Below are 15,691 nucleotides of genomic sequence, written 5' to 3' on the forward strand. Positions count from 1 at the left end.
TGAAGTAGTAAAAACATAATCATAAAGAGTGAATCATTCTAAGATTATGCAGTATAAAGGCTCTTTAGATACCAAATATACTATTCAATACAAATAATTTTTTTTTTTCAAAAATCATAAAATTAAACCAAACATAATTTTAAAAAATCAAAAGAAAATTGATAATTTTAGTCTAATATGAGGAAGTTTTAGTAATTATCCCATGATCATATTGGTTTAAAATAAAATTAAACGTATGTCACTTTTGATATTTTGAGTAGTAAGTAGATGCTTGATGACATGAAATAATTTCGCGTCAAACCTGGAGGGGCTGTTAAGTAATTATACCGTATTTGCACCGCCGAAGCAGCTCAAGTTTCAAGTCTTCTCTCACAGTCACAGTTGAGCTGCTAAAAAACAGGACATGAAATGTCCGTACTGCTCAGCGGCGCAAGCAAGGTGCGCCACTACAACGGCAGGCCATTCCATAACGGAGTGCACATCATGCGGTCGAGTGGTGGAGGAGCATCAATTCCAACCTTACCACACTTTCCACGTTAGGGCCCAAGACAACCCTCTCTGCCTCGTCACCTCCGATCTCCCAACCCTCCACCACCGCCACCACCAGCCTCCTCCTCCGCCTCGTCAAGGAAGAGAAGAAGAAGATGAAGACCCATTCGAGCCCACCGGCTTCATCACCGCATTTTCCACCTGGTCTTTAGAGCCTACCCCGCTCTCCCTCCGGTCTTCGCTTTCATTTTCCGGTCACCTTGCTGAGCTAGAACGGATACTTGAATTAACAACCTCGTCATCGGCAGCAGCTGCTTCAAATTCGAACTCGAATTCGAATTCATCGACTGTGGTTGTTGATAATTTGAGGGCTTATATGCAGATTATTGACGTGGCTTCTATTTTGGGGTTGGATTGTGATATTTCTGACCATGCGTTTCAGTTGTTTAGGGATTGTTGCTCTGCTACTTGTTTGAGGAACCGTAGCGTTGAAGCTCTGGCTACTGCTGCTCTTGTTCAGGCCATTAGAGAAGCACAGGAACCCAGAACCCTTCAGGTTGCGTATAATGTTGTTTTCAACTTGTAAATGCTGCTAATTTCGTAATTGTTTACTGTTTTTACTGAGCTGTTAATCAAGCTTGGAAATCTTATAGTACTATTTTAAATTTGTGAGTTTTGTCTTAATCTGATATGTGTTCTTATGTAACAGGAAATCTCGATTGCGGCTAATGTTCCTCAAAAGGAGATTGGAAAGTACATCAAGATTCTTGGAGAAGCTCTGCAACTGAGTCAGCCTATTAATAGCAATTCAATTTCAGTGCATATGCCTAGATTCTGCACCCTTCTCCAATTGAACAAATCAGCTCAGGTACTTTGTCCCATGGACTTTACTTTTCAAGTTGGAAAGTTTCTTAGGTTCGTTCTCTAGGAAAAGAGAAGCTGAACTAAACCAAGAGAAAGAATGGAAATATTGCAACCTCATAATGGTGGAAGATTCCATACTTTTGTTCTTTTGAAAATTTAAGTGATTTGATGTAAGAAAACATTCTTACTAGCTGCAAAAAAGTAAAGGAGGCGATTTTGTTTTGCAAATTGCAATTGATTATGTGTCTAAAATATAAATGTTTATGAAGATTTACCCCAAAAAAAAAATGCATCTCTGCTTTTTACTGATTTTAGAATTCTGACTTCTGCTAAGTGTAATTTTCAAGTTAAGGAGAAACCATTGGTTTTATTGCTAAATACTTGAAATTGTGATCGAACCAAAAAGGAAAAAGGAAAAATCAAACGAGTGTAAATGCCTCCCTAATAAATCAAAATATGAAATAGAAATTTATTTGTTCGATATCTGCTCGTTCTCCCCTCTTCAATCCCATTATCCCAGTAGTAACTGCCTCTTGCTCGTTTACTTTTATTGTGGGCGTTGGGTTCTAATTTTTAGTTTGCTCAAATATGGTTTGCAGGAATTGGCAACTCATATAGGAGAAGTAGTTATCAACAAATGCTTCTGCACTCGAAGGAATCCCATTAGCATCTCTGCAGCTGCTATATACCTTGCATGCCAATTAGAAGACAAGAGAAAGACGCAGGCAGAAATTTGTAAGGTTACGGGTCTCACTGAGGTCACGCTCAGAAAAGTCTACAAGGAACTGTTGGAGAACTGGGATGATCTGCTCCCCTCCAATTACACTCCTGCTGTCCCTCCGGAAAAAGCATTTCCTACTACAGTTATTACCTCTGGCCGTTCTTCCACCCCTAGAGTTGATCCAGTTGAATTAACATCTTCCTCTACAGACAAAGATAAACAAGACGAAAACAAATCAAATAAAACGAACAATGTATCAGCCAAGGAAAAAGAAGATGTTGAAAACAATGGTAATCCTTGTGGGAGCCGTCCCCCGGTACTGCAGACTTTTAGGCAGCCATGGCTATTTGGAGAAAAGAATGTGCAATCTAGCTGTCAAGATTTTGAAGAGAAGATAGATAAGCAAAAGATGGATAATGACTCTACAGGTGCAGCAAGACCAAACCAATTTTCAAATCCCCCAGCTTCAGGTACGAGTACAATCACCTGGCCTTTTAGATCATCACCTTCGTCAGGTCCTTCTCCAATTGTGCAGCCACCACCTAAGTTAGCACCAGGTTATGCTGAGCTTAAAGGAATTAGCTGTCAAAATAGTGGTAAAAATGGTAATCTAGGTGGAAATAACAAGTAGCTGGTGTAAGCTGATGCTTGGCTATTGTATATTGTGGTAAATTACCCACGATGTAGTAGTGATTTTCTGCAGTCACATTTTTGCTAAAATTTAACTTGTGTCTCGAGCTGCAAGCCTGCATCTTTTTTTTCCCTTTTCAATTGTTAGTCAGAATTATTGATATAACACCAAAGATTGAGTTAGGTAAAGTTTGTCAGTGTATGTTGTGAAAGAGTAAGAAATCATGACAGCAAGATATGAAGGCTATTTTGAGAGTTCATTCATTCTCACTGTTAAGTCGGTATTTATTGAAGTATAGAATAAAAGACTATTTGTATAGGTAATTCTTGATTGTGATCAAGAGTAGCTGGTTAAATATAAACAATACAGTGATTAAGTTTGCATCCTTTGTCGCCCTCACTTGGATACGGACGCTAAAATATACTGCATGTCACATATAATTTCTGATTGAAATATCGACAACTCTAGGTTATCCTGGAAAAATTATTCTTTAAATTCGTATTTGCTACTTCTACCGCGTTGTTAGTTTGAGGGCGACGGATATGATTTGCGAGCTCAATTATTATTTATCTTTCAACTTCTTTACTTTCCCTTAGATTGCTAGTGGAGTGTTATTGTTATTTACGTAGTCAAATTAATTCCTATGTATTAATAGCTAGCTGATAGTTTTTGTTGAAATTGTGATATCATGCAATGGTAGGAATGTGGATTTATCCTTATTTTTTTGATTTCATGTTGTAAATGCTCTATTTGAAAGCATTTTTTCTGCTTTGAATAATATAACAACCCATCCATTTACTTAAGTGTTCCTAGCTTTTTTAACAAACTGTGGTGTTGGAGCCTTCAAAAGAGGTTTTTGTGAGAATAAACACGAGAGTGAGGAAACACAAGAGGATTGATGGCAACCGAGAGAGATACAATGTTGAATATTTCAAAACTTGACGAAGATTATGAGTGTTGAGAGATGCTTATGGAGAACTTGCTGTGTTCAGTGGTGGCACTTGATAGAGACAGGGTATATCGTATACGAAACCAGGCAAAGGAGAAGTCTCGAAGGTTAGCAAGAGCATGGGCATAGATTAGTTAGTAGTTACTATATTTGTAGGATAACCTACGCCACTATTTCTCCAAACCCCGTTTTTTTCCAACTTTTGATCATTTTGTACGCATATGAATGATATCCATACCCTGCATTAATATGCAGTAGCGTAACCTACGGTTCTAGAGGCAAAATTAACCTTCATTATCACCATAATTCTGTGTTGTATGGTTGATTCTGGTTCATGTTGATATTGTCTACACGTTTTATATATGTTTAAAATCAGAACAGTAACATATTGTATGATCCAAAAGTGCTAATCCAGATGAGGAAATTACACAATTTATCAAAAAAATGAAAATAATTACAAAACTACATGTTGACTTTTTTCATTTACAAAAATCTTAATAATATTTACAAAAATATAAAAAAATAAAAAATAATATCAAACATACGGTGTATACTGTGGGTATAGTGTCAGTATACTAATAAACTAACATTATATCAACATTATATCAATATTATACCAAAATTATACCAACATTATACATATTGAGATTTTATTAATATTAAATAAAAATTTATCAAAATCACATCAAATCGTATACTAAAAATTAAATTAATAATATACCAAAACTATACAAACAGTATACCAAGAGTGTACACATCAAAATATACTGAAATTTTATTATTACATCAACATTACACCACATTGCATACTAAATATTAACCTAACAATATACCAAAATTATACCAACAATATACAAATTCTCTAGTTCATTACCAACTATAGTGAAAAGTACATATAAAGAAAATATACATGTTATCAACTAGAAAATATATATAAAATTTATAATCGATATACCAAAAATATACTGAAATTATACTAATAATAAACCAAATATTATTTTTAAATTATCTGATTTATAGTTTTAATATTCCAAAATTATACCATAATTATACCGACATTATACAAATCGTACTTTTCTAATTAATTTTTATTTTTTGATACTTTTGTAATTAATTTTAAATCAGTCGTATTTTTGTAAATAAAAAAAGTTTACAGGTACTTTTGTAAATATTTTTAAAATTTAAGGTACTTTTGTCATCGTCCCAATCCAGATAAAGCATGAATACCGGTTTTTTAGTTAATTAATTGGATCATGAACACTCAAAAATTATATGTTAATATCAATCTGTAAGTAGATGCATATTTATTCATTTAAGATTGCAATTCAACTAAAATAAATCTCACATATACATTTGATTTAAACTTTATGCATATAATTTGAAACAAAAATGTATTTATGTGATATTTGATATAATTCAAGAATTAGATGAATGTTTAGGACTAAATGTTTTATGTTTATACCATATTTTTAGATCCGATCATGTATGTATCTAGTATGCCATTTATTTACAGTTCTTTAACTTTCCATCATTTTCGGTATTTTGATAGTCGTATGAAATTCGATGTAATTTGAGTGACAAATTTCGAACTCATAATCTCGTGGTATGATGTAAGACGGTGGCGGAGCTACAGTAAGATGTAGTTAAACGTCCATTTTGATCGGATGCGTAAATTTCTTTAGAGATAAATTTCAATTCCGAAGCTTCGATTTGATATGAAGAAGTTGCGTGACTCGTGATTGGTATGACAAAATTTATGTAGAGATGATTAAATTTTCCGACTTCCCCACTAATATAATATACTAGATTATTTATAAGCGAGTTTGATATATCATGCTAGTATAAAAGATGTCCCAACAGAGTCAGTTGGCAACTCCCGATCTAATTTCGCGGTTGTTAAAATCTATAGCCGAACGGATTCGATTTCGGATGCTTTCATATAATAAATCTGAATATATAATTATTTACTTGATGTGGGGATTTTTTTAGCATACATTTTATTGCCATTTGCCAATCAGCATACTTTGCCAAAACAGTTAAAAATTGATGTCATGGACATTATAATTATACAATACAGATGTATAATGGGAGAAAGACTAAAATTGAGGGGCTGACAGTGAAATTTACCTTAGATTGAGACAAAAGTAGAAGCTAATCTAATTCACTATTAAGTCCTCGTATTACTCCTGCAACAACTGTGGCGACAACCAACGCCCAAAACAAAAAAAGTTAAAAAAGCTACAGAAGTGAAATTGGAACGTTTCACTGAACCCATAGCGTTTGGCTCATTCGGCCGTCCCGAATCGAAACACTTAAATTATTAAACAAAGAAACAAAAAGAAAACAAAAACATCGTCCCTGTTAATCAACATTATAATAACATTAGAAACGTCATTGTGTCAAATTGTCACTGTCCTTTCTCTCAAACACTTCGATTTTTAATTTTGATTGGTTAGAGAGAGAGAGCACTGAACAGTGATGAAAAGGTATAGAAATGGCGAAATCTGGGATTTCGAACATGAAATTCCGTTGTCTGATAATAAGCAAGTGATTTTGGGTTTGGATGGCGGAACCACTTCAACAGTCTGCATTTGTATGCCTATTCTACCCCTGACGTCTCCTTTTCCTGACCCTATTCCCGTTCTCGCCCGCGCCATCGCCGGTTGCTCGAATCATAATAGTGTTGGCGGTCTGTTGTGCTAATTTTTGTTTTTTCAAATTTGTTATGTTTTTATTGTTCCGTGCTTATTTGTTGTCGTTTTTGTGTAGAAACGGCTGCCAGACAAACGCTTGAGGAAGTGATGGCGGATGCTCTTGCGAAAGCCGGTTCGAATCGTTTTGCTGTTCAGGCTGTTTGCTTAGCGGTTTCAGGTGTTAATCATCCAAACGATGAGCAAAGAATTTTATATTGGCTTAGGTTTGTTCTCTAAACTGCTGTTATTTTAATTGGCATGTTATGTGTTGCTCTTACACTTACAATATCTGAATTTATAGAACAAGAATACTGTTATTCGAAGTGGAAGTGTTAATCTGTTTAAGGATTGCTGGCGATGTTCAAATAGTATCTGAATTCATAATTTTATTAGGACTTTTAGTTTTACCTGTGGTGCATGAAAATCTATTGAGTTCTATGTTTCGGAGATTTGTTTTCATTTCGTGATACACTAAATAAACTATGAAACTCTATAAATAAGTGATTCTTATGAAATATAGTATTTGGCCGTTTCCTGTTTTGACGTTTTCCATTTCCGTGTTACATAGACTTTTACTGTTTTCCACCTTTCAAATTTTACTGCACTTTGCTCCTTTCCTGTTTTCTTGTCGAGATTGCAGTGCATTTTTAAAGGTTTACAGTTCTATTTGGCTGCCTTCATCACTTAAGCTTGTTGAATTCGCTTTTCGTTTTTGAACATCATAAAATCAGCAAAAAGGATTTGCTTAATTTGTTTTTCTTTTCGTAAATGTTTTGCCAATGTGTGTGTTAAAAGGTCAGGATGAAAGATGAATATTGGCATAAGCAACTGAGAAGAAATTAATTTCCTGCAATGGAAATACAAAAACAATAATGCCTTGGTGATCTACTACGAAGAAGTCGCAACTATTGATTGTTGGTTTTACTTTCTATATAGATCTAGCCACGATTAGACACTTAATGACTTCGGAAGAAAAATTTGAGAGACTGAAAGGTACAAAAACCAATGGAAAAAAGAATGAACAAGAAGACCTATTTTGTACTTGTTATGTGACAATGCAGTATATATTTTTAATACTCAGAACAGGCTTTTAGATGACCATAGATCAACAAAAGTTTAACTTTCTAAATACAGTTTACAATCGAAAAACAGTTGAGAGATAGTAACTTGGATGAGAGGGTTTGGGAAAGAGACATGAAAGAAAAAGTCTTTAACTATACAAATGTATCATTTTCATGTACTTTTGGCCTTTTTTACTGCTCTTTTATTTCTCTGTGAAATTCAATTAAAGTCACATTTCAGATGCTGAATCTGCTCTGAGTTGATTTATGCAGGGATATATTCCCCAATCATGTGAAGCTGTATGTTCAAAATGATGCTGTGGCAGCTTTGGCAAGTGGAACATTGGGAAAACTTCATGGCTGTGTTTTAATTGCTGGTACGGGGACTATTGCTTACGGTTTCACAGAAGATGGCAGGGAAGCTCGAGCTGCAGGTGCAGGACCCATCTTAGGTGATTGGGGAAGGTACAAATACTCTTGTTGCATTTTATTTTCTATTTCTTTTTTCTCTTCTTACCTCTTTAACTTATGCTCTAGCATGACTTGATGTATACCATAAAGGAACCAGCTTCACTATTGTCCTTAAATTTATGACAGTTTCTTGCAAGGAAAATGCGTTCTTGTTACTTCTACAGAGTTTTTAGCTTATCTTACTCATGCATTTAATTAAATCCCTGGTTAAAGCTGCACTAGATTCAACTGAACCTAATGATACCCCAAAGGTTAACTTGGAATTTACTCTAACTATCCAATTAACAAAAAATTAGAAAGTAACTAGGCTACAAGTCTGCAAATCAATCTCCTTTTGTTTTACCTGAGATTTAAAACAATTGAATTTCCAAATCTAGTAGTTATTGGATTAGGAAGTCCTCAACCAATATTTCTATTGACAATTGTAAATTTTTTAGAATAGCTTTTAACCCTAAATGTCCTAGACTGAAAATATACTAGAAAAACATGTCAAATTAACAATAAAGTCAGTTTAGCTTGGCAAGTCTGATTGAATCAGTCTCTGCTTTCTCGCAGTAAGGGAAACCTAGGCCTGTAGCTTTGTGATGTTAAAGAAAGGAAGCTGGCTTAAGATGTAGCTCTATCTTTTTGATTGGTAGCAATCAAATTAACAGTACAAACTGCAAACTTTTTTCTTTCCTTCACCAGATCCATCTGTGCTATTCTTTTCCTTCACCAAGTTGATCAATACATAGAAAACCATTTGTAGCTTACATTGATTATCTGTAGCTTCAAACTATTATCTTTCCTAAAGCTTTTTTTGAGAGGCTGCAATCTCAATTTTGAATAATCAAAGTTTTTGAAACATGCATATCTATCTCCATTTCTTGATACTGGAATATTTATCTAGGCTTATTAAGTTCATAACCGATGTTATTTTGAAAACAATTTTTGTTTGTATTAAAGAAGCTTATTAGTAATCTTGTCGAAAACGTAGGTCTATTCCTATGATTTGAACTTGTGCTTCTTGTCGCTTTCTTTAAAGAAATGGGCTACTGTCCGTCAATTGTTATTGTCCATTTCTTCAAGACTCCACACCCAGAAAAAAGACAAGATCCACTGACAGAAGACTGGTGTGATACTTGTTCTTTTTTAAGTTTTTGAAAACCTACTTTGATACCAAACTGGGGTGAAAATTGACAAAAAGAACGAATATTTACATCAAGCTTTTAAGAGAAGCTCGAAGTGCTAACTTTTATCCCTCTGTCCAAATCACAAAATTAGCTACCTTACATGGCTGTTTACAGACCACAAACTAGTCTCGCATGTTTTATGATTAGAGATGTCCAAACTATAAAAATTGCAAAGCTAAACTCGTCCAAATACTCCACACTAAATTGCTACGCTAACTGAACTGACGTTGCTCTCATTTAAACTAAAAACTGCTAATATTTGTTTCTTGTTTCAAATATCACTAGGTATTGATAGGATTAAGAAAAAAATTGAAACTCCATGGTAGTATTGGTATTCTATTTGTGACGATTTAAATTTTGAATGATTAAGTTTGCTATATTCTGCTATTGCTGAACCACTAAATCATTTGAATAAACAGAGTAAGAAATGGATTATGATGTAATTCCTTAATGTTGTCAATTGCGATTGTATTTTTTCCCTTCTCCTTTTTTACCGTTTCCCATATATTCTTTTTTTCTATAGTGGTTACATCCATCTTTCCTTTTTATTTAATTATTCCATTTCCAATTAAAATGGTTTCCATGATTTCCTGCCCTTGCTGTCATTGTTTGTATTGCCCAACTTTACCACTGTCACCCTCTACCTGCATGGTCATTCGTTTGGTTGCATGTCATACGAACTTATCTGCTATCCAACACAACAATCAATCTGGAATGCAAAAGAGAGATTGAGGGAACTGGACAATTCGAATATTACAGTTGAGATTCTGTTTTTTCACATCGGTTCGTTAGCACCTGCTTTGTTTTTCAACGATCTCCTTTTCTAAAACTTATTTTAATAGAAGTGAATTGTCATAACTTTGCAATCAAAACTTTTATTATTTCAAAAACTGAGGCTGCTTTCACTTTTTTGAGATGCCTTTTTACTATTTTTTTTTGCTTTCAATGGCTTCACATGCAAGCAAACTGCATGTTACAAGAGCTTGGCTGGTCATTCTAAAATTTAAAGCCACTCTGTTCATCAAATTCTCAATTACACTAGTTTCACACATCGTTAGGCGGTTTCTTATTTTGCCCTGCAAATTGTATTTCTTTTGAGAATCTTCATATTCATCGACTGTTTAGAAGAAATTTTTAAGTTCAAATTCATCTTATAATTGATGGGCCTTTTTTTGTTGCATTTACCTGTCTGTTTCTAGAAAAGTTTTGTCCAATAGATTTTTCTTTCCTGCAGTGGGTATGGAATAGCTGCGCAAGCCTTAACAGCAATTGTAAGGGCTCATGATGGTCGTGGCCCTCAAACAAGTCTAACATCTAATATTTTACAGACTCTTGGTCTTTGTTTTCCAGATGAACTTATTGGGTATGTTCTCTAAGACTTTTAGTGTCACCTGGGTACTTGATTTTGCTGTTCACTATTTGTAAGGAAGGTGGTTTTAACTAGGCAAACTTCATAGAAAACTATTCAATTGAATATCAGGTACTGAGAATTTTCTTCATAAAAAATTGAAAACATATTCTCTAATCTCTTCACTATTTAACTTATCCTTAGAAAGCATGATAATATTGTTTTTCATTTGGAAAGTACATCTTTTCAGCATCTTTCAATGCCTTGCAAAAGCATTTGACTTTCTTTAGGAAACTTTTGTAATCTTTTAATGTTATTTGATGCTATATTTCTATTCTGTCCTGGACAACAATTGTCTGTGATTTCAGACTGTTCCTCCTTAGCGTTCTTTTTTTATTATTATTATTATTGCTTGTATATTCCTTCAGTTATGTTCTTTAAATTATAGCATACTAGAGTTCTATAGTAATGTCGGTACAGATGTTCCACAAACAACTGATTACTTGCATTGACCATTAAAATGAAAAGTATGACATTGATGAAAATGAACTCTAAATAACTTTTCGTTTTTACTTATGTAATAAGAAGATAGTTTGGTTTGAATTTCATGTTTGATACTAGTTTGTACAAATCATAATTCATAACAATTAGTACAAACTGTTTTTCACGCCTTCCTCTTCTTGTGGAAGTGCTAATACATCTATCATTTAACAAAAAAAAATCCTGAAATTTATCCTTCTCCTTTATTTTACAATTTTTTATTAATTTGCATAGCCATAATCCACACTGTCTTGAGTTATAGGGATATATACATTTTAGTCTTGCACTTTTCTCCATGTTATCCCTTCTGTCACCATATCATCAGCTTAAATGAGTATGTTAATCTCACCACTTCAATGTCTTACAACACAAAGTATCATCACTGTTGCTTTAATGATTTCTAAAGATCACGGCTTTGACAAATTGTATCTTTCTGCCATTTTTCTGTTTACTATTAACGTGACAATTTACATTACTGTCCACCTAACCTAAACTGTCTCCTATATCAAGATCACAGCCACGGCTGGCTGGACATGCCAAGAATGTAAAACCATACGTATTTATGCTGCCCTTTGCCCAAGATTGAGCTATAAATTTTGCAGCTTATTGATCAATTTGGTCTTTTACGGTGCTCATGTGTGCTTTCTACTGGCTTTGTTCCTACAGGAAGATTAGCAGTGCTAACCTGCGTTTTTGTAAAGACTTGTTGGGTCTGCTCCTTTGAAATAGCTATTCAGTAGCTTATTTAGTTTGATCTACCAAGAGCTTTACAGAGCTTAACAATATCTGTTTCCTTATTTATTACTTCTAACTGAGAGTCCGTCTCATTTCTTTAAACATCAAAAAGCAAGTGGCTTTGTATCAAACAAAAGGAAAAAGCAAGTGACTCGAAGGATTAGAATTTTACAAGTTTTATATGCTTGCTTTGCATCCCCCCTAAAGACATCACCTAATCCATTTCCTTTCCTTTTAAACTCCAAACTCACTCCAATACCTTGTTGGGTTCCAAAATAATAGGGAGTACTCAGTACATTACATGTCACCCATTTTTTAAAGGAATTTTTGCCTGCCGTTATGCTATTGACCACATATGCTCCTGAGGTTTTTAAGTAGCTAAATTTTCTTTATGTATGCATAATCTACCAACATCTCCTAGCTCTATTTCTTTTCTTTAGCTTCCTAATTTTTTAAGGAACCTTTACCAAAGAAAGAATGATTAGCATATAATTGTAAAGTAATCTGCTTTGATTTCCTTAAACAAGGAAATGAAAGAAGGGGTTTCTAAATGGTAATGGTTATATTCCTAAATCATTGCACTGTGTCCGATGTCAAAAAGCTACGCAATATAGTTATTGAAAGTGTGTCCTCAGCCCATTACCATCGTTACATCTTCCAAAACCTCACCTAATTGATTTCATTACAATCTGACACCTTAAAAGTTTATTATACAATTGTTGCTCCCGATTTGAAAATTTTAGGGCTAGTGTTTTTAAATTTGACCGATCAGATCTTTTTTTTTTCTTTCTTAATTTGTACATTTGCTCAATATTCTTATTCTAATTTTGATTTTCTGAAGTTCATTGTTATTAAAATTTTAAAATATTCGTGAAGTTCTAAAGTAACTAAAATTATATATTTCTTGTAATTAATGTCAAAATGTTGGATTAATTTGACTCAGAGGTCAATGTTTCATCCAAATTGACCCAAGAGTTTATTCTTAACACAATTGCACTTCAAATAAAAGTTTGAGGGCCTCTACACTTCAATATAGTTCTTATTTGTCGTAATTTTATTTTGTTACTATAAGCTTGAAACAATTTCAAGATTAATCACATTAATAAAATGAAATGTTTATTACTGAATATCATATTTGTTTTTCACCTTTGGCATGTAGGTGGACATATGCAGATCCATCTTGGGCTCGAATTGCAAAACTTGTTCCAGTTGTTGTATCTTGTGCAGAGACAGGTGATGAGGTAGCAAACAAAATCTTGCACGACTCAGTAGACGAGTTGGCTCTAAGTGTAAAAGCTGTTGTTCAAAGACTTGGCTTGTGTGGTGAAGGTGTGGCAATTTATACTGACATTAGAACAGAAATGAGTTTGTGTACTTGTTTTTTATCACTATGAAATAGGGGTAGCATGGTTTTCATTGTGCTGTTGGATTAGAAGATGCATTGATTTTTTAGATTTAGTGCAGACATCACTTTTCAAGTAGTATAGTCTACTAGTAAATTTAGAATAACCACTAGTGATATTTGAGTACTTACAAGGAGCAGAATCATTTATTTTGCCATTTTTCAAGCTAGCGAGAGATATCAATCCTTACGTTATAGGCTAGCCACTGAAGGGTATCTAGTGCATAAATAAACTTATTCGAACTCGCTAAAATATGTACTAGCTCTTAATGATCTATATTCATGCTATTGATGATTCGTCCACTTAAGAATGTTTTGAGATTTAACTTCAATTGAATTCAAGCTGCCATTAGTTCCATTGTGCTATTCAGATTATGAACATATTGTCTCAAATTATTACTTTGCGTAGCACTGCATGTTTTTCAATTCCACTGTCAAATTGATTAATTATTGTAATGAAGATGAATAGTTTTCTAATCTTAGCTCTGCCACATCAACTCTGTTACAGATGGAAATGCTTCTTTTCCTCTTGTGATGGTTGGTGGCGTTCTTCAAGCAAATAAGAGGTGGGACATTGGAAAAGAGGTTGTAAACTGCATCTCCAGAGACTACCCTGGGCTTCTTCCTATTCGGCCAACGGTAAGTATAATTAAGCTGATCCCCACTCTGAAAATTGCACTTATACTGGCTTTAGAGTTTAGCAGTAAAAGTACATCTATAAGAACCTCAAGTACTGTTTTTGATGCCACTAGGGGGCTCCAAATTCTGTTAACTGCTGAGAAATTAAATCATCTAGGTTTGGCCTCCAGTGATGAAGTAATGCACGAATGCAAAAATTGTTTTGTTTTTCTGTGTTGTTCTGTTGCAATTTCTTTATGCCTCGTTTTCCTGGATTTTCAATCTATTAAGATTTAAGAGTACTTCCACAGGCTCACTTTTCTGATGTAGGATGACATCTTTTATTTATAACTTTAATTGTTCATCTTAAGACCATCTCTAATGTGAAACGGGAAGGAATTTATACAAATTTATGATTAGATTACGTGTATTATTAACTTGTTGTCCTACATAGCATGGAAACGGAAATGCCTAAATAGAAAATGGCGAACTGATAATTTTTACAAGAATAGGCTATACATATGGAGTTGCAAGCACTTTCAGAAATGGAAAACGGGGAACCAATATTTTATAAGAATGTGTTATAGATATGGAGTTTCGGAGTTTTGAGCGTTCCCAGGAATGGAAACAAAACAACGAAACATAGAATTCGATAAGTTTTTGTAATTTTGTGCAGCGTATAGAGTTGTCGTCGAATGACATGACAGAATCATCTGTCTGCATTTATTATTCACGGACTTCTTATTATTTGTTACTATTAGTATTAGTGTTAATTCTTTTTGGGTATTATATTAAAACTGGTTTCCATATTTTATTTCTTGTGTCAACTTCAGGTAGAGCCTGCTGTAGGAGCAGCATTGTTAGCCTGGAATTTCTTCATGAAAGAGAGAGAAGGAGGCCTATGAAAGATGACTATTTAATTGAACTGTACAGAATTAAGCAAATGCATGAAGTGGCATTTTATCGATATTCTTCTCCGTATAATACAAGGTACTACAAAACTGTAGCTTTTTTTCTTTTTCATTTTTTTTCTGCTGATACAAATTCTGTATTGGCATGCTATGTAAAGGTATTTGCATTTTCAACTCATGAAAACAAAATTGGAAAAAAAGGAAGCCTTGGATAATATGCTGGTGGTGCTTTATGTATCAGTGATCTCTCAATGTTAATTAGTAAAGTGTTTTCTTTTTGTTATTCTTTTATGAAATTTTGGCATTCTTCTTTACTTTTCATCTATGATTTAGCATGGACACATATACGAAAAAATGGAAAACTTAGACGGAACAAAACAATGTTACTTTAATGTTTTTTATGTTAAAATTAAAATTTCGTGTATGAAATGCCAAATTTCTAACAAGAAACGGGAGATGTTGATTGAATAAAGTTTCGTGCTAGTTAGCTTTTCATTAATATTTTTTGTTTTCTTTCTCAAATTCAGACTTTTTCTTTCAAGTTTAATACAATTTGTTCTAGGTGGTCATACTATGGTATGATAATAGTCTTTGTGGAAACAAAAAGTTTATCCTTCTTATTAAAAACTATGCTTATTGAATTATATAATGTTAAGATGCTTGGATATTAGTACTATTTATTTTTGATGAAAAGAAAAAAAATCTTTTGTAATATTGTAATTTGTATTATAGTTACTACTTACTAGTCTAAAAAAAACTAATTTTAAAATATTTTCTTCATCAATTATTTTGATATCATGGTTTTTATTGATTAGTTTCTTATAATTTCCTGAAGTGTCCTTCTCCAAAATCGCCATTCATAAAATGAGATGCATTACAAATTTTGAAACAAATCTTGTTACAGTTGAGGGCTAATATTGATAGACTTTTTTCTGATTGTGACCATAAGAATCTCTTAGAATGTCTTTTTGTTAGATCTCAGAGACTGTAAATATGATAATATATGTTAAATATTTTTTAAACAACAAACTTTTATAGTGCTTTTAGAAAAAATAGACAGGCCACATGGAAGGTTGCTGAATGTGA

At 33.5% G+C, this 15,691-nt stretch overlaps 2 protein-coding genes across 3 annotated transcripts; both read left to right on the forward strand.

Annotated features, from left to right (window-relative positions):
- Window positions 1-284: 284 nt before the first annotated feature.
- On the forward strand, window positions 285-2,962 carry LOC126678969 (plant-specific TFIIB-related protein 1). The gene is made up of 3 exons (XM_050373898.2): window positions 285-1,045; window positions 1,199-1,357; window positions 1,953-2,962. Exons 1-3 carry the CDS (start codon window positions 404-406, stop codon window positions 2,703-2,705), a joined length of 1,554 nt encoding a protein of 517 aa, XP_050229855.1. The 5' UTR covers window positions 285-403; the 3' UTR covers window positions 2,706-2,962.
- Window positions 2,963-5,853: 2,891 nt separating this feature from the next.
- Window positions 5,854-14,888, forward strand: LOC126679308 (uncharacterized). 2 transcript variants are annotated; one of them, XM_050374307.2, is made up of 7 exons: window positions 5,855-6,343; window positions 6,424-6,571; window positions 7,682-7,873; window positions 10,286-10,414; window positions 12,834-13,003; window positions 13,585-13,715; window positions 14,528-14,888. In XM_050374307.2, the coding sequence occupies exons 1-7, from the start codon at window positions 6,133-6,135 to the stop codon at window positions 14,597-14,599; spliced, it is 1,053 nt and encodes a 350-aa protein (XP_050230264.1). In that variant the 5' UTR covers window positions 5,855-6,132; the 3' UTR covers window positions 14,600-14,888. The 2 variants fall into 2 exon arrangements, with proteins under 2 accessions (XP_050230265.1, XP_050230264.1); XM_050374308.2 differs by lacking the exon at window positions 10,286-10,414 and having other exon boundaries at window positions 5,854-6,343.
- The last annotated feature ends 803 nt before the right edge of the window (window positions 14,889-15,691 follow it).

This window comes from Mercurialis annua, linkage group LG4 (assembly GCF_937616625.2).
Source record: "Mercurialis annua linkage group LG4, ddMerAnnu1.2, whole genome shotgun sequence".
Taxonomy (NCBI): Eukaryota; Viridiplantae; Streptophyta; class Magnoliopsida; order Malpighiales; family Euphorbiaceae; genus Mercurialis; species Mercurialis annua.